Below are 24520 nucleotides of genomic sequence, written 5' to 3'. Positions count from 1 at the left end.
TCATAAGTATTATGAATAATATAAAGTATATTAAATGCAATCAAACATTTATACAAATGTATACTATGAATAATATTTACATTATGTAAATTATATATATATATATAATTGGGGACAGCGTGGCGGAACAGTGGCCGTTCCAGCAACCTGAGGGTTCCTGGTTCGATCCCTACCTTCTACCATTCTAGTCACATCATTATTTCCAGTGTCCAGACATTAGGGACACAGTATATTTCAAAATGTAGGAATGATACACATGTGAAATGTGTGTCTGCCTGTGTCAATAATTGGGACATTTCAGGCAGTTACTGTACATATTTTTATGGCTCTCTACTGCCGCCCGCTGGTCATTCGAGTAACCTACGACCCCAAATACTCAACATGATGGTTGTAGGTTCCCTAACAAAGACCCTATTCCTCACTAACTCCTGTGACATCTATCATCGTAGGAGCAGCACAGCGTAGATATTGTTGGCTAAAAACGCGAAACAAAGTCAGGTCTCTGTTTATTATTTTTTATTAAATTTGTGACGATTACAAAATAAAACAAGGCGTGAACCAAGGGAATTGAACACCGCAGACATTTAATGTACTGTACTGTATGGCAAAACAGATAAACATTGCACCTTTTCAAAATCTGGTATGCTTCATATTGTTTAATTTCTTTATTTCAATGCGACGTACTGTGTGTTCATATATTGTGTATACTATACATATATACAGACACACGCACACAGTATGTATACATCAGGTATATTGTATATAACAATGATTAAACAAACTAGACACATGTTGCATTTTTACATATATGCATATGAATTTTGAAAAGAAAAGGACGGTCATTTGAAAAATATATTTATTTTACTCCAGGGTCAAAGTTGAGCTCTTGGGATCACTGCTGACTGTTGTAAAAATTAAACTTAAACAATTTGACATTCTTTGTTGGGTTTGGTCATTTTGGTTTAAAATTTAACTTTGCAGGACTGTCCTCAATGGTAATGTCGACTAAACATAATAAATACATAAATAGAAATAGATTACCGTCCATTATGTGGTCTGTGGTCTTAAGAAAGGTTGGCAACCACTGCTTTCCGTGATCAACTATAGGAAAATCCAACAATGAATTGATTTCATGTTGTTTCTGAATGTTCTGAACTCCTATCAGCAAGAGGCCATCAGAGCAGAGGTTCAGACCACAAGGTTATTCATTGTCATCCCATTGGGTTGAGTTTTTTCTTGCCCTGATGTGAGATCTGAGCCGAGGATGTCGTTGTGGCTTGTGCAGCCCTTTGAGACATTCGTGATTTAGGGCTATATAAGTAAACTTTGATTGATTGCCAAGAAAGTAGGCTTAAAAAATCCGATTAATCAACAGTTCCTCAGAGGTAAAGAAATTCTTAATTATCAAAAAAATTTAAATCAATTAAATAAAACGTTTGTGCAAGTGTGTCTAATTGAAAATGACTTACAGTATACATGTACATTGAATTCAACCCCAGAAAGCAACAACTCCTATGCACTTTTCATGACAGTCCATCAGTCAAGTTAGAGGCAGTTCTAAAATATTGTTGATATCTGTTATGGTCCCTTTGTTGCCTTGCTCACTGAGGTAGACACATAGTCTGAAGTCACCACCCAAACACACACATTCACACCACAAGCAGCAGACATTGAAGTAGTGCACATTTGATTGACATTCGTTACACATTAAATAACTTAACACTTTGTTTTTATCGACAACAAATGTAGCTATATTGTGCATCATTATAGATTGTGTGTTAAGAGCGACAGTAATAACAAATCAATTTTAACGTGAGCGGAAGCAGGACTAATTACGAAAAAAGTTTGGCAATGGACTCAAAGTTAGTGTTTCTTCAATTCCCCAAAAATATGAGTCAACTACAGAAGATCAGGAGGGTAAATATTGCACAATTAAGTATTTTACAATCAACTTAGAGAATGCTGTTTTTTTCGCATAAAACTGAAACAAGTTCAAGCCTTCTAATGTCGTGATTTGTGAAACAGGGACTGGAAATCAAAATGGGATTAAGGATGGGCGATGTAACTTCAAAATCCATATCATGAAACATTGCAGCCTCTGCAATAACGATATAAATCACAATATATAATATAGCAATAGTATTAGAACCATTTCAAAACGGGGTTATAAAGGCTCCTAAATGCTGACATATGCGATAACATCTTGTGTATTTTACAGTTGTTGATTTTTAAACTATTATCAATCTAATTGCTAATTTACTGTCAACTACTTTCTCTTGTAACATTGTTCTATCAACACTTCTGTTATAATGTAACAAACACTTAATGTGCTGTTGTTGGGATACTTATTAGTTTTGGGTAGTACTACAAAAGTGGGTATACACTGTATCCAGTTTTAAGTAGTTACAGATGCAGTATTGGTCAAACCAATACTAACACTTAAAATGTTCAACATGGTTGAATGATTTAATTTTTGATCACAATTATAATTAGACAAAAGACAGGATGGCGATGTAACAGTATCAACTACATTTTAAATAGTTTCCTTTATGCCCTTTTATTACATACAAAATTGATCATGTAAGTCAATAATGTAAAACAACCAAATAAAATCAAGAACCATTGTCTTTTTCCCCAAATAACACAAACAACTTTGTGATAATAAAAAAATTGGATCTAATCACTGTAGTATCAACTATATACTGATACTAAACTTGGTATCGTTACGGTCAATATTTCGGTGTTTACTTACAAGAGCACTAAGCGGTTTGCTGTGCTTTTCTGTGACCTACTCTGGTGTGTAGTGTGGCATGCTCAGCTATTCCTTGTCCTTCAGAGAGACACTTGGAAGAAACAAAGGTTATTTGCCACCATGGATGAGAGTATTAGAGATTTAAGAAACAATTTCGTACTGTGCTCGGTAGCAAGGACACCATGTCGCGTTGAGGACGCCTTTGTTCACTTGTCACTGTCAAACCTGCGGGACACATCTAAATTGTGTCAACAACATGCTTTATCACGATATGATGATAGTTTTCAAATCTAATGAAAGCCAAATGTATCTAATTTATATCGCATATCTTTTGTATTGTGCAACCCCTTACCTAATCCCCTTTCAAATTTGACTTATATATTGGTCATTCACTTTATAAATCATCATTAAGATTAGATGCAATTGGCTCGAGCTATGTACGTTAGCATAGGGGTTGGTACTACAAAGGAGTTAATGGCAGAGGGGGTAAACAGTTGTCTATTGGGTCGAAGTTCAGAGTTTTATAGGTAGCATGATGTGGCTAATGCATCCAAGCTAATTGAATTGACAATCAATAAGGCTTCCTCTCACCTCCAAAGACATGCACCTGGGGATAGGTTGATTGGCAACACTAAATTGGCCCTAGTGTGTGAATGTGAATGTTGTCTGTCTATCTGTGTTGGCCCTGCGATGAGGTGGCGACCTGTCCAGGGTGTACCCCGCCTTCTGCCCGAATGTAGCTGAGATGGGCTCCAGCACCCCCCACAACCCCAAAAGGGACAAGCGGTAGAAAATGGATGGATGGATGGAAGGCTTCCTGTCACCTCCAAAGACATGCACCTGGGGATAGGTTGATTGGCAACACTAAATTGGCCCTAGTGTGTGAATGTGAGTGTGAATGTTGTCTGTCTATCTGTGTTGGCGACTTGTCCAGGCTGTACCCTGCCTACCGCCCGAATGCAGCTGAGATAGGCTCCAGCGACCCCAAAAAGGGACACGCGGTAGAAAATGGATGGATGGATGGAAGGTCACAGATCACTAAGGACTGTTGTCATTCTTGGGGACTTCATTGAAGAAAAAGTCAGTAAACACCATTTTGTTCCCTATCTGGACTTGAATTGTGTGTATGTTTGTTTTATAAAGACAATATGATGTCTCTTTAAAATGTCATTTTTCCTTTTCTGGTCTTGGAAATGACAAACTGTTTGGCGGTGGGTGTGGACTGAATTGATTAACGTGGACCCCGACTTTAACAAGTTGAAAAACGTATTGGGGTGTTAACATTTAGTTGTCAATTGTACGGAATATGTACTGTACTGTGCAATCTACTAATAAAACTTTCAATCAAATCAATCAATGGCTACTCTCTCCCCGAGCTTGGAAATTAGCTCCGGAGTACAGGGTGAGAGAGAAACGTAGCTCGAGTCTTCCGTATGTCTTGCATGTAGAGACAAATTGAACAATGAAGAATCTTTGAATTCTTTATATGTGGAAAATGTGTGTTTCTGACAAATGATGGAAATGTGCAGCAGTGGTCAATCTGTCTTTATGAATGTAAGTAAGGCTCTACGTGGGTTATATATTCACAAGACCATTGTCAATGTAATTGAACCTTGTCTGTCGGACGTTGATTTGCTTTTGGAGTACAGTTGGGACACTACATTTCGCTTCATTAATGTTGCAGATTTTATAACATATTCCACATGTTTTTGGCCTAAATATGTTGTGGCGATTAATTAAGCTATTCACCAAGCGGGACTTCCGTTTCCGAGTTAAGGGTGACAATGCTAGCGACAACACGGCTCCTCATGTTGGTGCTACTGTATCTTCATCGCAACAATCTAAAGTTGACAAACTTTTGGCGGAACAACTTTTTGATGGACTTTTTCTCCCCCCAACTCCTGACTCATCAACTACATCTCCACATTGGTGAGACTTTGATGCCAGCGATGTCAAACGACAACAGCTGGACATAGCATCAGAGTCGGCGCGTCACTTCGAGCTAACAAGACCACTATGTGAGGTCAGCAGATGTTCAACCAAAGTAGTGATGAACTCTTGATGCACTTCATCTTCGACATCAATAACAGAGCTTTGGCTTGAACGCAGACACGAATTACTAAGATCACAGCTAAAGATCGCAGCTGCGTCTGTCAAGTTGGCAAAGTTTTTGCAGAAGAATTTAGGCCCATGGTTTCAGCACATGGAGGCCCAGTTCTAACTTAGAAGTATTACCCAGGATAAGAAGTAGTATTTCCACGTCGTGGCCGGGTGACAACTATAGCAATGACGCTATAGTTAAGTACTGTACAAACTCAAGGCTAAATTCAGTACAAACTATATTGGGTTAAATTATAGTAAAGGTGTTATTTAATGTTTAGAGGGCTGTAATTATGTTAAAAAACATATTTAGAAGGTCGCAAACAGTTTTGTTATGCTCCAAGTAGCAAATATTTGATTTATTAATAATAATTCTACTTCGCTGAAATTCGTTTTCCACTGTCATATCTGGTACCAATTAACTGCGATAAATGAGGGACAACTGTACTTTGAGTAACAATCATGTTAATGTTTGCAACCGGTCTAACATTAGTGCTCACAGAGCCTGCACTTATGATTGTACCTTCAAATGATTTATATCGGACCAATCTCAACTAACTAAACTTTTCAATGACGTACACGCAATTAGGGGTCGGCATAAAACCACCCACTTAGTCATGAAAATAAACAGCAGGGGTTGAAGCCATCGACATATATACAGTATGTTGATGTCCGCGCCATATTAGATTTGGCGAGGGCGAATGGAGATGATGTCCCAGTCTTGCGTTTAATGGAATTGTACCGACCGGTTTACAGTCCAAACCAGAGCTCGTGCTATTACAGTTTTTGGTAAAACTGAAAAAATACTTTTGATTGTATTTGGCAATTATAACATAATTTTATAAGAATAATTTGCTGACTTTGTGGCTAATTGTAAGAACTTAGGCGCATAGTAATGTGAATTCCTAAGGTAAAACCAGCCTCCAAACAACGAAGAAAGTTGCACTATGAAGTGCGGTCCATTTCTTTGTGTCATATGTGCCTATGGTTTAACAGCTAAAGTGGCAATGTTACTGAAACACCAAATTTGAGTCATTGCCAAAACCTTTGGGCACAAAGTAAGTGTTTCACAACCTGTGAGACAATTAAAATGCTTCCTTGTTGTTGTACTTTAAAGAATAACCAATAGCAGTTTCTAGGCACTCCACCAGCGACCCTGCAGACAAGAAGTCCAAATCCACTTCTATGAATTTTATGTAAATGGCCAAACAACGAATCGGGTCTTCGTCTTTCATTGAGTCATCTGTGACGCCGTCTTGGCGGTTCTCTTGAAGGAAGCAAGTCACAGAGGAGGGCTCACCTTGGACGTAGTGCTTGCTTGAACCCTGAAAATGTTGGAGGACACACTGTTGTATGTTCCTATCTTCAGCTATGCCAAGGTAGCAGTAAGTGACTTTGGTTCTAGTGCTCTCACAATCCCCCGCTCCTCCTTCTGCCCAATTCTCAGAGTCACACTGAGGTAAGATACAGTTTTTAGTATCATCCTGGTCAGATGATGCCTCCTCAAAACCAATAGCGTATAGTCCATATGCCTTTGGGATGTCCCCAGGTAGGAGGTAATGGTATGTCCGCATGCTACACACTGCTTCCCTGGACAGAGCCACAGGGATCCAGTCTACATCCATATGAAGCTCTAGGCAACGTGCCTCGCTGATGGTAATGTCCAAGTACTTGTAGTAGACATTTTTCCAGTTCATCTTTTGAACTTTGTTCATAATAATTTTGCCCTCAGGCTTCTCAGGGTTGAAGTATTCTCGAAGCCTCTTTCCCAGTGGCACCTGCGAGCTTATCTCCGCATAATGATAACGGACGTCCTCTCGCCAGCGAGTGTTATAGCCAATGCCAAAAATGGCCAGCTTGTTAGAGAGGTGCAGCCGAGAAAACTCAGTCCAAGACTGAAAATGCTCCCATTTCAGGTCCACTGAATCTAGGATACGAATCAACGTCTGCATAAATTCCATTTTTCTGCAAAGAAGGAAAAGAAACATCACATTAATGACTTGCTTGTTTTCTTTCATTACCAGGTTGTATTTGCCTAAGACCAAAACGTGTGGAACAAACGTTTGTTTGCCCGCAAATAATCCCATGGAATCGAGGTCCAAAACAAAAGATCCCACAAAGAGGCGTAACGGTACTAGGCATGGGCCGGCATTTTGAATGGACAGCTTTTGTATGAAAACTTAAGCCAAAAATATTAAGGTTTTCTAAAATGTGTCATTTTAAAAGGTCTTTATTTACAAGAAGAAAAAAAATACTTGTCAGCTCAACAATCCATTTTTAAACAATATAGTAGAACATGATGAAAGTGGAGTCCATGCATTTAAGATAACTTAAAATACTTGAACTATTTGTAAATAAATGATAAGGTACAGTTCTTAATGCAATCTACTGTAGCATTAAAACTTTATTTGTAAAAAAAACAAAACTGAACAAAAAACGCAAATAAATGCAATCAGTAAGTGGCTGAAAAGATCACAAAACAAATAATTGATAAAAAGTAAGATTTTAAAAATAAATAAAATTAGGCAGGAGCTTAAAATTGAATCTTAACATGTTGTAAACACTCTTTTTTTTTTTTTTTTTTACAAGTTGTCAATGGGTGTTTGAGTTGTTGAAGTGTTCATTTGATGACTTTTGTTTAGTTTGCTGCCAATTGTAACTGTATTCCAGTGTTAAAGTAAAATATGACATTATGACCGTGCTTCTATTGTTCACGTCATGTTAGCTAGCTGGTGTTATTCATGTTAACATGCTATATCTTCCATGTTAGTATTTGTGTCACTAATGTTAAATGCAGAGTAGTTTGTTCATGGCAACTTAACTTCACCTTAAATATAGTATATAACGATTGGTGGTATTTTTCAGTCTCCAAAGGACAAACGTAAAAGCATCCGCATAATTCAACTTACTGCATTATGATCTTAATTTATTTTGATGAACTACTGTAGTGACTAGGTGTCCAAAAACCAATTGCCACTCCATTTCAACTTAAAGACAGCATAGGACCATTACAGACGATCAATAATAAATAGGTTAGCGTTTTTCATATCTACAATTGTTCTTTGGTTTAGTCATTTCATTGAGCAAGCCTTTTCTAATATTGCACACTACAAACTATTAAAAGTATGATGATTCATGCTGATATTGTACTGAGTCCATATCCGTATCGGCCAGTGCTAAATGCTCCATTAATGGTATTCTATCGGATGTGAAAAAGATCTATTGGGACACCCCTGTCAAATAATAATAATAATCTTATTAACATGACAGTATGTCAATTGTATCTCTGCATGGTCACGTTTACAATTTTCTGTATCTCTTACAGAATTAAATGACACCTTGATTTTGACTTTTAATAAAGTTTTTGAAATGTAACTGTGGAGGAGTGATGACATCACAATCGACTGTGTTGCGCTTGTGCATGTATGTATGTACCGTATTTTCCGCACTATAAGGCGCACCTAAAAACCTCCAATTTTCTCAAAAGCTGACAGTGCGCTTTATAATCCGGTGCGCCTTATATATGGACCAATATCGAGCCACAACAGGTCTCGCAACTACGGTAAGCAGCGACCGACTTCATTTTCCTCCGTAGAAGAAGAAGCGTGCGGTGCATGCTGGGATATATGAGGAAGGCAGGAATTGTCACTGAACTGCTAGACAACAGCAGCGACACTGACTCGAATAATGACGACTTCGACGAGACGGAGCCGGGCAACTGTTTAATTCGGACACTGAAGAAGAATAATTCGAGGGATTCGTGGATGAGGAATAACTTAATAAAGTGAGCTTTACATGTTTATTTTGTGTGTTGTGTTGTGTGACATTAACGTTTGAGCAACGTTGAGTTATTGATATATTGTTATTGCTTTGCACTATTTCGAGTGTTACTATATTGTGATTGCACTAACATTTGATTTACCGTAACAGTAACAGACTGTTTTTTACGTGTTTATTGAATCGAGGAAATGTTCCACTCCACTATGTGATATAAATGTTGCACTACATGTTATACCTTGCTGTTGTTAAAAGATAAACGAAACACCACGTCACTGGCTTTACCTATCGCAGGGGTCGGCAACCTTTACCAGTCAAAGAGCCATTTTGACCAGTTTCACAAATTAAAGAAAACAATGGGAGCCACAAAAATCTTTTGAAATTTAAAATGAAATAACACTGCATACAAAGTTTTTTTCTTTCTTTGTGCTATGTATAAACCAAGGGTCTCAGACACGCGGCCCACACCTTAATATGAAAATTGAATGTTAGAGCGGCCCGCGGGTTTTATACGAATGCCGCTTGACAGCGTCATACTTGTCAACCCTCCCGATTTTTCCGGCAGACTACGAGTTTCAGGGCAACTGTTCTCTCGGACATGCCGTGATGGTACAGCATTTAGCACCCACTACATCTAGCGTGCCGGCCCATCCACACATTGTATGGGGCTTCTGCTTGCTCAGTAAGTGACAGCAAGGCATACTTGGTCAACAACCACACAGGTTACACTGACGGTGGCGGTATAAAAAACTTTAACACTCTTACTAATAATGCGCCACACTGTGAACCCACACCAAACAAGAATGACAAACACATTTCGGGAGAACATCTGCACCGTAACACAACATAAACACAACAGAACAAATACCCAGAATCCCATGCAGCCCTAACTCTTCCGGGCTACATTATACACCCCCGCTATCAATCCACCCCCACCACCTCAACTGACGCACAGAGGGGGTGGGGGGGGGGGGGGGGGGGGGGTTTCGGGTGGGGTGGGGGGGGGGGTTGATGTGTGAGGGAGCAGGGTTGGGGTGGGGGCGGGGTTTGGTGGTAGCAGGGGTGTATAATGTAGCCCGGAAGAGTCAGGGCTGCATGGGATTCTGGGTATTTGTTCTGTTGTGTTAAGGTGCAGATGTTCTCCCGAAATGTGTTTGTCATTCTTGTTTAGTTTTGGTTCAAAGTGTGGCGCATTATTAGTAAGAGTGTTAAAGTTGTTTTATATGGCCACCGTCAGTGTAACCTGTGTGGCTGTTGACCAAGTATGCATTGCTGTCACTCACGTGTGCAAGCAGAAGATGCATATAACAAGAGGCTGGGCTGGCACGCTGTTTATACAGATTGTGGAGGGCGCTAAATGCTGCACCATTATGGCACGCCCTTATTATTATTGTAAGGGTGAAAATCGGAGAATATTAATCCCGGGAGTTTTCTGCGAGAGGCACTGAAATCCGGAAGTCTCCCGGGAAAATCGGGGGGGTCGGCAAGTATGCAGCTGAGCCGCATCAGAGTGATCAAAGAGCCGCATGCGGCTCCGGAGCCTCGGGTTGCCGACCCCTGACCTATGGCAAAATAATAAAACAGCAGTTTATTCATTTTGGGAGTGAACGGAGTTGTCTGAACGCTGGTTTGTAATCTATTAATAAAGTTTGACTGACCTAGCTGACTGTTTTGTTGACATTCCCTTTAGCGCAGCTCCAATTAATGGATGCATAACGTAACCCCAGCCTCTACTGTAGCGTCTATTCTATGCGCCTGATAATGTGGTGCGCCTTATATATGAACAAAGTTTAAAAATAGGCCATTCATTAAAGGTGCGCCTTATAATCCGGTGCACCTTATAGTGCGGAAAATACGGTAATTAGATTGCGATCCGCCGAAAGCAGTTCACCGTGTTTAAAATAGTATGATTTGGTGATTCACAACTTGCAAACTGTGCCAATTTTGACTTACTGGGTTTGCGCTGACAGCTCAGCTTGAATCCGAAGAGCTTTGTTTTTTGGCACCTGTATTTTTTCTAGACAGAACAAAGAAAAATGAGAGTTTTAGTCCACAGTTACCTGCTTTTTTTGTCACAATCTCACCAAAAACTCACCACTGTTCATGTCTACCTCCTGGAATGCAGAGTCCAGCACTTGGTTGCACCAATCCTCTTGGGAGTAATCTTCTACGGTGCTACTATCAGACTCCATGTCCTGGTACAGTCCACTACTGTTGATCAGGACTGGGGCACAAGTCTGGGGGTCCCAGCCTCCCTGACCAAATACCTTCTCCAGCTGCTCTATAGTGTAGCTGCTCTTCCTCTTGCCGATGCCATGCTCTTTCACGCGGCTGTAGCAGCGCCTTAGTGTCTGTGTGACAAGAGAAGAAAGATATCCAACAGTAAGTACAGCACAAACACGTGCACAGCCTATCTAACTGCAATGTTCGCCCTCCTCTACAACTGCATTTTGAATGGACAGCTTTTGCATGTACGTTTTTTATTGATCAAGCCTTTTCTAATGTTGCACACTACAAATTCATCCTCGGCCTTCTGTATCGCTTATGGAATTAAATGACACATCTTGATTTTGACTTTTAAGAAAGTTTTTTAAATGTAAATGTGGATTAGTGCATAAACATGCACTAATGTAGCTGACTGCAACCCTGAGAGGGACAAGCGGTAGAAAATGGATGGATGGATGTATTGCAATCGCTCCTCTGCACACAATAGAGAGCAGATAAGAAATTGTAAACATGAACCTGTAGAGACAGAAATGTGTGTTTCCATGTACAAAACCCAAAACCAGTTAAGTTGGCACGTTGTGTAATTTGTAAATAAAAACAGAATACAATGATTTGCAAATCCTTTTCAACTTATATTCAATTGAATACACTGCAAAGACAAAATATTTAATGTTCGAACTGAGAAACGTAATTTTTTTCCCCAAACAACCACTAACGTAGAACTTAATGGCAGCAACACATTGCAAAAAAGTTGACACAGAGGCATTTTTACCATTGTGTTACATGGCCTTTCCTTTTAACAACACTCAGTAAATGTTTGGGAACTGAGGAGACGCATTTTTGAAGCTTTTCAGGTGGAATTCTTTCCCATTCTTGCTCGATATACAACTTTAGTTCAACAGTCCGGGGGTCTCCATTGTGGTATTTGACGCTTCATAATGCGCCACACATTTTCAATGGGAGATAGGTCTGGACTACAGGCAGGCCAGTCTAGTACCCACACTCTTTTACTATGAAGCCACACTGTTGTAACACATGGCTTGGCATTGTCTTGCTGAAATAAGCAGGGGCGTCCATCATAATGTTGCTTGGATGGCAACATATGTTGCTCCAAAACCTGTATGTCCCTTTCAGCATTAATGGTGCCTTTACAGATGTGTAAGTTACCCATGCCTTGGGCACTAATACACCCCCATACCATCACAGATGCTGCCTTTTAAACTTTGCACCTAAAACAATCCGGATGGTTCTTTTCCTCTTTGGTCCGGAGGACACGATGTCCACAGTTTCCAAAAACAATTTGAAATGTGGACTTGTCAGACCACAGAACACTTTTCACTTTGCATCAATTCATCTTAGATGAGTTTGGGCTCATCAGCATCAGCATTTCTGGGTGTTGTTGATAAATAGCTTTTGCTTTGCATAACAGAGTTTTAACTTGCACTTACAGATATAGCGACTACCGTATTTTCCGCACTATTAGCCGCACCTAAAAACCACAAATTTACTCAAAAGCTGACAGTGCGGCTTATAATCCGGTGCGCTTTATATATGGATTAATATTAAGATTCATTTTCATAAAGTTTCGGTCTCGCAACTACGGTAAACAACCGCCATCTTTTTTCCCCGTAGAAGAGGAAGTGCTTCTTCTTCTACGCAAGCAACCGCCAAGGTAAGCACCCGCCCCCATAGAACAGGAAGCGCTTCTTCTTCTACTGTAAGCAACCACCCGCCCCCATAGAAGAAGAAGAAGCGCGCGGATATTACGTTTCATTTCCTTTGTGTGTTTACATCTGTAAAGACCACAAAATGGCTCCTACTAAGCGACAGGTTTCCGGTTCATGAAAAGACGCAATCTCTCCATCCGCACACGGACTACTATTTCACAGCAACTGCCTAAAGACTTTCAAGAAAAGCTGGCTACTTTCCGTGCATATTGTAAAAACAAGATAGCTGAAAAAAAGATCCGGCCAGAGAACATTATCAACATGGACGAGGTTCCACTGACTTTTGATATTCCTGTGAACCGCACTGTGGATACAACGGGAGCACGTACGGTGAATATTCGCACCACAGGGAATGAGAAGTCATCCTTCACTGTGGTTCTAGCTTGCCATGCTAATGGCCAGAAACTTCCACCCATGGTGATATTCAAAAGGAAGACCTTGCCAAAAGAGACCTTTCCAGCCGGCGTCATCATAAAAGCTAACTCGAAGGGATGGATGGATGAAGAAAAGATGAGCGAGTGGTTAAGGGAAGTTTACGCGAAGAGGCCGGGTGGCTTTTTTCACGCAGCTCCGTCCATGTTGATATACGACTCCATGCGCGCCCACATCACGCTGGTTTTTAATATATTATTAAAGTTTGACTGACCTATCTGACTGTTTTTTTGACATTCCTTTAGCGCAGTTAGATGCGGCTTATAACACGGGGCGGCTTATAGGTGGACAAAGTTTTGAAATATGCCGTTCATTGAAGGCGCGGCTTATAACCCAGGGCGGCTTATGGTGCGGAAAATACGGTAAGTAGAGCAACTGATAGTGGTTTTCTGAAGTGTTCCTGAGCCCATGTGGTGATATACTTTACACACGGATGTCGCTTTTTGATGCAGTACCGCCTGAGGGATCAAAGGTCTGTAATATCATTGCTTACATGCAGTGATTTCTCCAGATTATGTGAACCTTTTGATGATATTACAAACAGTAGATGGTGAAATCCCTAAATTCCTTGCAATAGCTCGTTGAAAAATGTTCCTAAACTGTTCGACAATTTGTTCACAAAGTGGTAACACTCACCCCATCCTTGTTTGCGAATGACTGAGCATTTCATGGAAGATGCTTTTATACACAATCATGGCACCCACCTGTTCCCAATTAGCCTGTTCACCTGTGGGATGTTCCAAATAAGTGTTTGATGAGCATTCCTCAACTTTCTCAGTCTTTTTTGCCACTTGTGCCAACTTTTTTGAAACATGTTGCAGGCATTAAATTCCAAGTGAGCTAATATTTGCAAAAAATAACAAAGTTTACCAGTTCCAACGTTAAGTATCTTGTCTTCACAGTGTATTCAATTGAATATAGGTTGAATAGGATTTGCAAATCATTGTATTCTGTTCTTATTTACACACCAACTTCACTGGTTTTGTACATCAGAATATGCTAAGCTATTTGATTTTAATATAATTTGGTATAAGTGACAAAGCAAATAATTGTTAGTGTTAAATGGAATATACCTCATTAATGAATTAGTTTATTCATCAGAACATGTTGAGAACTTATGGCTGGGCCAACAATACAATACCAATATATATCACGATAGACACAATCAATATCAATATAAAATGCGGTCGAAAAAATATTGGATACATATTTATATTTTTTGGTCAGAATGAACCAGAAATTATGAAGAAAGTTTTTTTTCATGAAGCCACTCGCGCTTTGGAAATACAGGAAACAGGTAGTGTCACTGAGCAATGGCAGGGACACGCTAACAGCCAATCACATAACAGTCTCAAGTACACCTTTCCTGCTGTTCGGCTCCCGGTCCCAGACCGTAGTCGAGGAGCGCAGGGGAGACGTTCCCTCCATGACCGATGTTTTCGTCTGGGGTAACACCCTTCACTTTACCCGACAATGGGTCTGCTAAGCTCCACTTTCGGGTCAGACTGACATGGCAGTTAATTCATGACAATTTGGTCGCTTTATCCGTATTTCTGCAGGACACAACTGGACACATTGGCGGGCTTAAATAAGTATAAAAAAAAAAGGATAAATAATTATCGATCAATATTAAAAACATACCGTGATATAGTTTTCAGCCATATCGCCCAGCCCTACGAGAACCTATAAAAAAAGCATGCTGCCAACCAAAAGGAACCCTGGGATGCACTATGGACACCCTTGTACTAAATAAATTAGAAGCTTAGGGGTGGGCGATATGGACGAAAAAGGATATCGCGATATATTTTTACTTAAACTCAATATTCGATATATATCTCGATATATTTTTCGGTGAAAGTATACATGTAAAGAGATTTACTTTTGAGCGATATTCAATGAAATTGAGGTGGGTGGCATTTTTATTAACCCATTTAGTCAAGATGGGTATTAACAGCACAGAAAAGAAACTGTTTAAGTAGTACATAATTCCATCCATCCATTTTCTACCGCTTATTCCCTTCGGGGTCGCGGGGGGCGCTGGAGCCTATCTCAGCTACATACATAACATAAATAAAATACAAAAATATTATTTGTACGTAAAATAAATAACATAGCTGTGCAAATAATACAAAAGGTATCAAACTCAGATAAAAAAATTAATTTGCAGGCAGGCACTTTGTGATTTCCCTTCCTGGTTCGATGACCTGCCCTATCTTGCTTCTGATTGGCCTGTCCCTAACCAATTGTGACCCATCATAGTAAACAACCAACCAATCATGGATATTCTTATACGTGCAAGCACGTCTTGGAAGGATGAAGGGGAGGGGTTTAGTAGCCCATGGAGGGGAGCGGGGGGGAGAACAAGGAACGCAACAAATAAGCGGCGTTTGGTAATTTTAACGTGAAATTAATTATATCGATATTTTTTTAATTCATATCTTGTTTAAAAATATATCGATATATCTTACAAACTCGATATATGGCCCAGTCCTATAGAAGCTACTTACCAGTTAGTAGTCAGTGCTTAAGTAATTATTTTTCTGAACTCGTGAAATTATTTTTTACTTGAGTCATATTTCACTAAAGCAAATATTCTCAAACTGTGATACACAGGATATATCAAGTGGTATGCCAAAGAATCACTCGATTGAAGTACAGTACTGTTTTTGTTTTCCTATATTCAAAACACAGTATTATTGTTTAAATTGTGTGTAAGGCTACAGTGGCCAAAACTATCAATAATAAATAAATAATGTATACTTTTAATGAATGCTTAAGCCTACTACGCAACTGCATTTTGATTTTGGTCATTATGGTGGTACTTGGAGAGCTAAGTTTTCTCTGAGGTGGTACTTGGTGAAAAAAGTTCATAGAACAGGAATAAACAGTACTTGAGCACATTGTATGGCTACTCTACCCTCCTACAAATAATTTGGTGCCATCATGGCAGGCCTGTGTAAATATATGTCCTTTGTGCAACTGCCATCATTCAACGTGTATGTTAAAGATCAACTGGTTGTCGTATTCCTTATCGCAGTATTTTTAACCTTTTTTGAGCCAATGCACATTTTTTGCGTTGAAAAAATCCAGAGGCACACCACCAGCAGAAATCATTAAAAAACTAAACTCAGTTGACAGTAAAAAGTTGTCGCCAATTGTTGGATATGACTTTAAACCATAACCGACCATGCATCACTATCGCTCTTGTCTCAAAGTAGGTGTACTGTCACATCACATCATGACTTATTTTGAGTGCTTTGCTGTTTTCCTGTGCATAGCGTTTTAGTTCTTGTCTTGCGCTCTATTTTGGTGGCTTTTTTCCTCTTTTTTTTGTATTTTCCTGTAGCAGTTTCATGTCTTCCTTTGAGCGATAATTCCCGCATCTACTTTGTTTTAGCAATCAAGAATATTTCAGTTGTTTTTTGAAACCTCCTTGCGGGTACATTGTTGATTGTCATGTCATGTTTGGATGCACATTGTGGACGCCGTCGTTGCTCTACAGTAAGTCTTTGCTGTCGTCCAGCATTCTGTTTTTGTTTACTTTGTAGCCAGTTCAGTTTTAGTTTTGTTTTGCATAGCCTTCCCTAAGCTTCAATGCCTTTTCTTAGGGGCACTCACCTTTTGTTTATTTTTGGTTTAAGCATTAGACACCTTTTTACCTGCACGACGCCTCCCGCTGTTTCCGACATCTACAAAGCAATTAGCTACCTGCTATCCCCCCCCCTCCACATCCCACCCCCCAGATTGTAAATAATGTAAATAATCCAATGTACCTTATTTTTCGGAGTATAATTCGCACCTGCCGAGAATGCATAATAAAGAAGAAAAAAACATATATAAGTCGCACTGGAGTATAAGTCGCATTTTTTGGGGAAATGTATTTGATAAAACCCAACACCAAGAATAGACATTTGAAAGGCAATTTAAAATAAATAAAGAATAGTGAACAACAGGCTGAATAAGTGTACGTTATATGACGCATAAATAACCAACTGAGAAGGTGCCTGGTATGTTAACGTAACATATTATGGTAAGAGTCATTCAAATAACTATAACATATAGAACATGCTATACGTTTACCAAACAATCTGTCCCTCCTAATCGCTAAATCCGATGACATCTTATACGTCTAGTCTCTTACGTGAATGAGCTAAATAATATTATTTGATATTTTACGGTAATGTGTTAATAATTTCACACATAAGTTGCTCCTGAGTATAAGTCGCACCCCCGGCCAAACTATGAAAAAAACTGCGACTTATAGTCCGAAAAATACGGTATATACTCTGATGATTAACTTGTGTGATGACTGTATTATGCTGAAAGTATATATTTATACCATGAATTGATTCACGAGGACCCCGACTTAAACAAGTTAAAAACTTATTCGGGTGTTACCATTTAGTGGTCAATTGTACGGAATATGAACTGTACTGTGCAATCTACTAATAAAAGTTTCAATCAATCAATCAATCAATGCTGCCACCTACTGATATGGAAGAGTATTACACGGTTACTCTGCCGAGCTCTAGACAGCATCGACACTCAACAACAACACACCATTTGCAGACTATAATTACTGGTTTGCAAAGAATATTTTTAACCCAAATAGGTGTAATTAGATAATCTCCCACGGCACACCAGACTGTATCTCGCGGCACACTAGTGGTTGAAAAACACTGCCTTATAGTATGACGCTGATGGTCGTTGACGTGCGTACCTTCATCCTCTCCCGGCACTGAGACGGCGTCCTCTCGTAGCCCAGCTCCGACAAGGCTCTGGACACCCGCTCGTACATGGCAGGGCCGGGCGCCTTGCCGGTGAACATGGTGCCCGCGACCTCCAACTGCTGCATTTTGGCCTCCGTCAGCCGTTCGTTGCCCCAAACCGCGATGAGGGCGTTCGTTTCGGACGGCGTCCACGACATCCCCCGGCAAGCCGTGTAGTTGTTGGAGGAGGAGGAGGCCGCTGTCCGACCGGCAGCCCCGCAGCCCACGTTCAAAGGCGAGAAGCGGTTGGGTGTGGAGGGATCGGAGTGGTATTGGTTACTGTCACTCAAATCCTCCGACTCGGGGGAAGGCGCCTCTGTCTTCGGTATCTTCAACGGCGTCGACAGTTCTGGCGATTGGTCTGCTTTGCAGGACGCCGCCATGTTGTCTATGTCGCTCCGGTTGGTGGGCGGGAAGTAGGACTTGCGTCCTATCCCAGCGTCGATATTGTTGATACCAAAGAGTTTCCGTATCCGATCGCTACAAGCATGATGAGATCGATATTTTTCCCATTCTTTTTTTTTTAAGCTTCCCCCACTCACAAATATATTTGTGTTGTATCGTTCATATCATATCGTTCACTATGAATAACAATCTGACACTGGCAGGTTTAAGTGATGGGTATATATGTAATGGGTACATTCGCACCCACCTGCACAAATGTACTTCAAAATGTAACAATCCAAATAAATATGACTTTTTTTGTTGTTTACTAGGGCATGCATATATAATATGCATTAGTTTGACCATTTAAAATCAACGATAATAAAAAAGGAGATGCTTGGAAATAGCATAAAAATGCCCCAAAAACGCGATTCATAGCGTTACTTTTTGGTGCAACCATCATGAGCGTTCTGTTCAGGTATATTTCTTTTATATTTTGATAAATCTATTCCATCCATCCATCCATCCATCCATCCATCCATCCATCCATCCATCCATTTTCTACTGCTTATTCCCTTCGGGGTCGCAGGGGGCGCTGGAGCCTATCTCAGCTACAATCGGGCGGAAGGCGGGGTACACCCTGGACAAGTCGCCACCTCATCACAGGGCCAACACAGATAGACAGACAACATTCACACTCACATTCACACACTAGGGCCAATTTAGTGTTGCCAATCAACCTATCCCCAGGTGCATGTCTTTGGAGGTGGGAGGAAGCCGGAGTACCCGGAGGGAACCCACGCAGTCACAGGGAGAACATGCAAACTCCACACAGAAAGATCCCGAGCCCGGGATTGAACTCAGGACTACTCAGGACCTTCGTATTGTGAGGCAGGCGCACTAACCCACCGTGCTGTCTTATTTATGTATTGCTAAATTTAAATAGGTATTGATCAATCTTTAAGCTGTGTGTATGTGATTTCAGTTTGTCTTTGACATCTTATTTAGAATTGTAGTTGAAACTTTTACAACCGTGTGTTGCGCTCATGATGGCGTAACCAAACTAGATTTAATTTAATGATCTTATTTTGAATATTTATTCCCTGTTTTACATTTAGTATATTTAAATATTCATTTATAAACATTGAATACATTTCAAATATCAATAAAATGCAATTGCCTTCATCTTATAGGGTAATGTTCATCACTTGTAATATCTCTAATTCTGGTGGTGTTTTATGCTTTTTTTCTTTTTGGAACATGTACTATACATATAATACAATAAAGTCCCATATAAAATTATGTTTCTAGCAATACTTTAATTTTGCCTTTGAAAGTAACACTCCAATGTCCATTAGTGGAGCTGTACACATATACGTGTCCCAGTGAACTGTACACCAAGGAGTTTTTTTCTTCTTTTTTTTAACTTAAATTCATATGTGCAGCTCTAATCATTGTTGATTTAGGTTGCACATTAGAGTAACATAAACAAGAAGGGAGTAATTCGCTTTCATATAAACGTTATCATAATGATATTATGATAAGATAAATGGGTCCAAAAAGTATTTGATAATGTTGTTATTAAATACTTTTTGGTCCCATTTGCTTTTAACAAAAGAAATCAAGTTTTGCAAGTGTATCTTACCTTTCTGTATTTGTATCTGAAGCAGCAATAGCTATAATCCATGAAAACTTACTTTGTGTGATCACATTAATTTTGTCTTAAAATCCGGTTTAGAGAAGTATTTAATCTTGGATACAGTATATATAATCCTCTATATTGGCAGACACATTCATTTAATTCAATTTAATTCCAAGCAATAAAACAATATTTTTGCATCTGACAAAAAACACCCGCAAACGCTGGCTTATTCTAATAAAAATGGCATGTTTGTTATAAATACAGTTTAAAAAAAAAAGAAGAAAAAAAAGGCTGGCTTCCGCTGGAGAGACATGTCTGCTAGCTTGAGCGCCCCCACTTCTCCCAGTATGGCGAGTCAGAGTACTGCAGAGGCGTTGAACTGCAAGTTGACAATATATTGCCCCCTACCTTGAGGCAGAGGTACTTGCTGTCTCATGGCCTGCCTTTTAGCTGTGGCAACAAGCATGCGCCACCTCGCACGCATGCGCCGTGGAGGCACCACCTGTGTCTGCTTCACTTCTTGTCTGCCTGAATTTCCGCGATTCTGGCCTTGAAAATGATCAAAATATACAGTAAACCACACCAAAATCACATAGAAAGCAAAATATTAAAACTTGTTTTATTTTATTACTTCGTTTTTGAACATTTCATGGTTAAGCCTTTTACCCCCCTGGTGGCAAGGTGAGGCACTGACGTGTTCAATCCTTTTCCACTGAAAAATAAAACCATGCAGGGGGCAAATTTTTATATTTTTCATTTTCAAAACCAATGCTATATATATTGTAACCGTTAGGGCTCCCCTCAATTTGATGACTGTTAAAAGGTCCCGAGGGGTTAAAAGGTTCAGTCAATAAAGTGTTAAAGATAAGTCATATAAAATAATAGTTTAAGTTTTACTTTCAATGCTTAAATATCCATAGATCAACTTCTGATCCACCCCTAGATAAAATCTGATCCATCTAGCCCTTTTTGTCAAAAACCTCTTTTTTAACAGGAAAAAAAAACCTAAATATGCAATATTCCTCTCCCCATAAATGTTCAAAGTAGAATATTTGATGTGAAGTAATTGGAGCCCTAAATAGGTGACCAATTCATAACAACATTACTTTTGATTCATTATCATTTTTTTTGAATAGGGACAGTTTAAAAAAAATCTGACTAAAGGTCGTGGTGATCAAAAGGGCCCACTCAAGTGTTAAACATAAGTCTAATATCAATATATATTATTTTAATTTTCAACACCTAAATCTCTAGACCAGCTTCAGATTCATCCGTCAATTCTAAGTTTTGTTTTATTATTTTTTGAGCAATGACAGTTTTAAAGTAAAAAAAAAAAAAACTGCCTACATGGCAGCTTTGTGTGTTGTTAGTATCATTATTGCAACATGTTCTTGTTACAAAACACCTGTTTTCTCTTCTGTACAATTTTTTTGTAGTTTTATTTTTAAATGGGATTTGCACTTTTTGGGGGGAATTTTGCCTATCGTTTGCGATCCTTCTGAGAGACAAGAAGACATGTGTCTTTTTTTGCATTGTAATTTGTAATAATCAGCTCATTCTAAGTGGCTTGCAATGCAGCTAATTGGAGTATCCAAAAACCCCCAACAATACTTCATTCATTTTTCGTAACCTGTATAATAAACAAGCTGTAGCAACATTGTTATCATAAGAGCGAACACTGAGGAACTCTTTTCCAGCACAAACTAACACAACGCCTTGCAACGATCATGCTACGGTATTAGCCGTACGCTAGCTTCTTGTGTCAGCAGCTGAATGGCTTTTGAGTTTGTAATGCACAACACAATGCGATATGGCATCAATCTGTACTGACTGAAAAACATGAACAATCATATTACAGTATCCGAAAAAATATTTGCCCACATGTCATGTTTTGTGTGTACTGGCTCGAGAGTGTAAGTAGTTGTAATAACACTTATGATGTGCTGCATGTATCATGATCAATATTCTAGTGACTCACTTGATTGCACTCCATTTATGTCAGCATAGCTTGGCTCCAAGTCCCACATTTGCTGCCTCTCTGATTCCGCCTGCTCCAACGTTTCACACTCTTCTTCGTGCTCGCCTCTATAAGGAGCAGTTCATCGTCCGTATATCCAGGTGAAAAAAAAAAGAGTTTGTGAATCCTCATTTGCCCAAAAATAGTTGTCTTTGTTGTCTGTTACCAAGTCTGTCATGATTACAACACACATGTCGTAAGTGCATTACTATGGGCAATGGAATAAATGCGTCGAGATAGAAGTGCCGTAAAATCACCAAATTACGGTAAATATCAAACATACTATATATTATTATGAATGGGTCTCTTACTGCATTTTATGTACCGGTATATAAACATAAACTTGCAGTGCGTATATAAAATGTTGGAAGGTTTTGAAGTTGTGTTAAAGGCTTTGAAATCTAATGGTGACTTTCATTAGCTGCATCTTGCAAACATTTTTTTTTTAATCATCTTTCGAATCCTAAAAAAAAAAAGACGTGTGTTCTTGTCTCTCATAATGATTGTGAATGATAGGCGACATTCTAAAAAAGGTGCAGTTCCCCTATAAAACATATTTTGTCACAGGCTGTTTTAGGGGTGGGGCGCTCTGTGCACACCACTGGTTTAAAGTCAAAGTTTAATTATTTACAGCACAATTAAAAAAAAAAAAAAACAGCCACATCTGCTCCGAAGTGTTGGACAAATTAAAAACAAAAAGGTAAAAAAATAAAATATAAATAACAATAAATACAGGCAGGCTGTACATACACAGCTTTAAAGAACCAAACAATAAAATTATATTAAAAAAAAGGAAAATCTGTAAAAGTAGTAAAAAGGCATACATAACAACAAACAAACAAAAAAACAGTTCAGCTTGTGTTAAACGCCAGCGAAATTAAATGTGTTTTTAATGAAGATTTAAAAGTCAGTTGGGGAAAAAAAACGATTTAAAGTTGAAAAAGAAATTGTCTTTTTAAATGTGTTTTCCATGAAAATACTTGTATTTTAATGAAGTCTGTTTCCTGTGTGAGCTACATACAAACGTTCACCCCAGTGGACAGTAAAGATCTATTCAAATCTTTTTTAGTAAATTCCATTCTATTCTATTCTAAGATAACTGTAATTTTCCTGCTTGTTTTAGTTATGTTGCACTGTTGACTTTATTTTGCTCAAACAAATGTCCATCAATCCATTTCCTACCGCTTATTCCCTTTGGGGTCGCGGGGGGCGCTGGAGCCTATCTCAGCTACAATCGGGCGGAAGGCGGGGTACACCCTGGACAAGTCGCCACCTCATCCAAATGTATGCAATAAAAAGGAATGCATGTATTATTTTGTTGATAATGTCACATTTTCTTGTATTGTATTTGTAATAATTATTTTGTCTTATCTTGTAATATTATAATCTGTACTTGTCACGACGTGGACTTTGACGGCGCAAATTACTGCGCGGATTGCATTCCCAAGATGCAAAGCAACTGGACTGGATATCGGATGAAGGTAGATACATGTTTTATTTTAACTATAAAAAAGGAACAAACAAAAGGCGCGCACAAGGTGGAGAACAAACTTGGCTATGAAACAAAACTAACACTTAGACAGAAACTATGGACATGAAACAAAACTACACTTACTGTGACGTGAAAAAAACAAAACTTACGTGGCATGGCATGAAGCATAAACTATCGAATAAACAGAGCATGGTAATGACAATGTCGCCAGGACGACCAACTGAAAATGACAGGCTTAAATAGTATTGACATGATTAACACAGGTGCGCGAGTCCAAGACGTGAAACAGGTGAAACTAATAAGTTGTCATGGAAATAAAACAAACACGAGTGCACAAACAGGAACTAAAAAGAGTCCATAACCCAAACAGAACATGGCCAAACAAAAACATGATCACAGACATGACAGTACTAATATATTCCTTGTGTTTTGTTTTGATTACCATCATATTTAACAATAATCAAGAAATTAAAGAACAAAATCACAAACATTAATTCAATAAGCTTGACAATGTCAAATAAAAAGTATCTGTACCTGTGTTTCCGTGGTATCGGATCGATGCCAAAAGCTATAGCTGTTTATTTTATAACACATTTTTTATATCCTATGTAGATTTGCTGCTTATTTTATAACACATTTTATATAGTTTATGTAGATCTTTTTGTTTACTGCTTTAATGTTAACTGATAGTAACTGATAGTATATATTTGTACCATGAATTGATTAACGTGGACCCCGACTTAAACAAGTTGAAAAACTTATTCGGGTGTTACCATTTAGTGGTCAATTGTACGGAATATGTACTGTACTGTGCAATCTACTAATAAAAGTCTCAATCAATCAATCAATGTTACTAAAGTCTTTAAGATCAGTTGAGTGTGCCTTTAGAACAGTGGTTCTTAACCTGGGTTCGATCGAACCCTAGGGGTTCGGTGAGTCGGCCTCAGGGGTTCGGCGGAGCTTCCACCGTGGAGGTCAAGACACACCCGACTCATCGTGTAAATAAAAACTTCTCCTTATCGGCGTATTACGGATACCACCAAACAATGTTCCCTCTACTTTTCCATCTGATTTGCAGGTGTGTAATTTGTTGTGAGTTAATGCACTGTGTTGCTTTTGTTCTTTGAACAAGGTGATGTTCATGCACGGTTCATTTTGTGCACCAGTAAAAAAAACATCTAACTTTGTCTTGAATTTGAAAA

At 39.1% G+C, this 24520-nt stretch overlaps 1 protein-coding gene and 1 long non-coding RNA gene across 2 annotated transcripts; both read right to left on the bottom strand.

Moving 5' to 3' along the window:
• Positions 1–4579: 4579 nt before the first annotated feature.
• msantd2 (Myb/SANT DNA binding domain containing 2) lies at positions 4580–18208 on the bottom strand. Its single transcript, XM_061961712.2, has 4 exons — positions 17735–18208; positions 10725–10980; positions 10583–10646; positions 4580–6817 (listed from the first exon to the last, which is right to left on the bottom strand). The coding sequence occupies exons 1-4, from the start codon at positions 18164–18166 to the stop codon at positions 5938–5940; spliced, it is 1632 nt and encodes a 543-aa protein (XP_061817696.1). The 5' UTR covers positions 18167–18208; the 3' UTR covers positions 4580–5937.
• A 1948-nt stretch (positions 18209–20156) lies between these two features.
• LOC133607232 (uncharacterized) lies at positions 20157–21924 on the bottom strand. The gene is made up of 3 exons (XR_009815395.2): positions 21788–21924; positions 20441–20521; positions 20157–20358 (listed from the first exon to the last, which is right to left on the bottom strand). It is a non-coding gene; the product is annotated as an uncharacterized lncRNA (long non-coding RNA).
• Positions 21925–24520: the final 2596 nt, after the last annotated feature.

The sequence above is a fragment of the Nerophis lumbriciformis genome, linkage group LG09 (genome assembly GCF_033978685.3).
Source record: "Nerophis lumbriciformis linkage group LG09, RoL_Nlum_v2.1, whole genome shotgun sequence".
In the NCBI taxonomy this organism is placed as follows: Eukaryota; Metazoa; Chordata; class Actinopteri; order Syngnathiformes; family Syngnathidae; genus Nerophis; species Nerophis lumbriciformis.
This window is presented reverse-complemented; position numbering and strand designations above follow the sequence as displayed.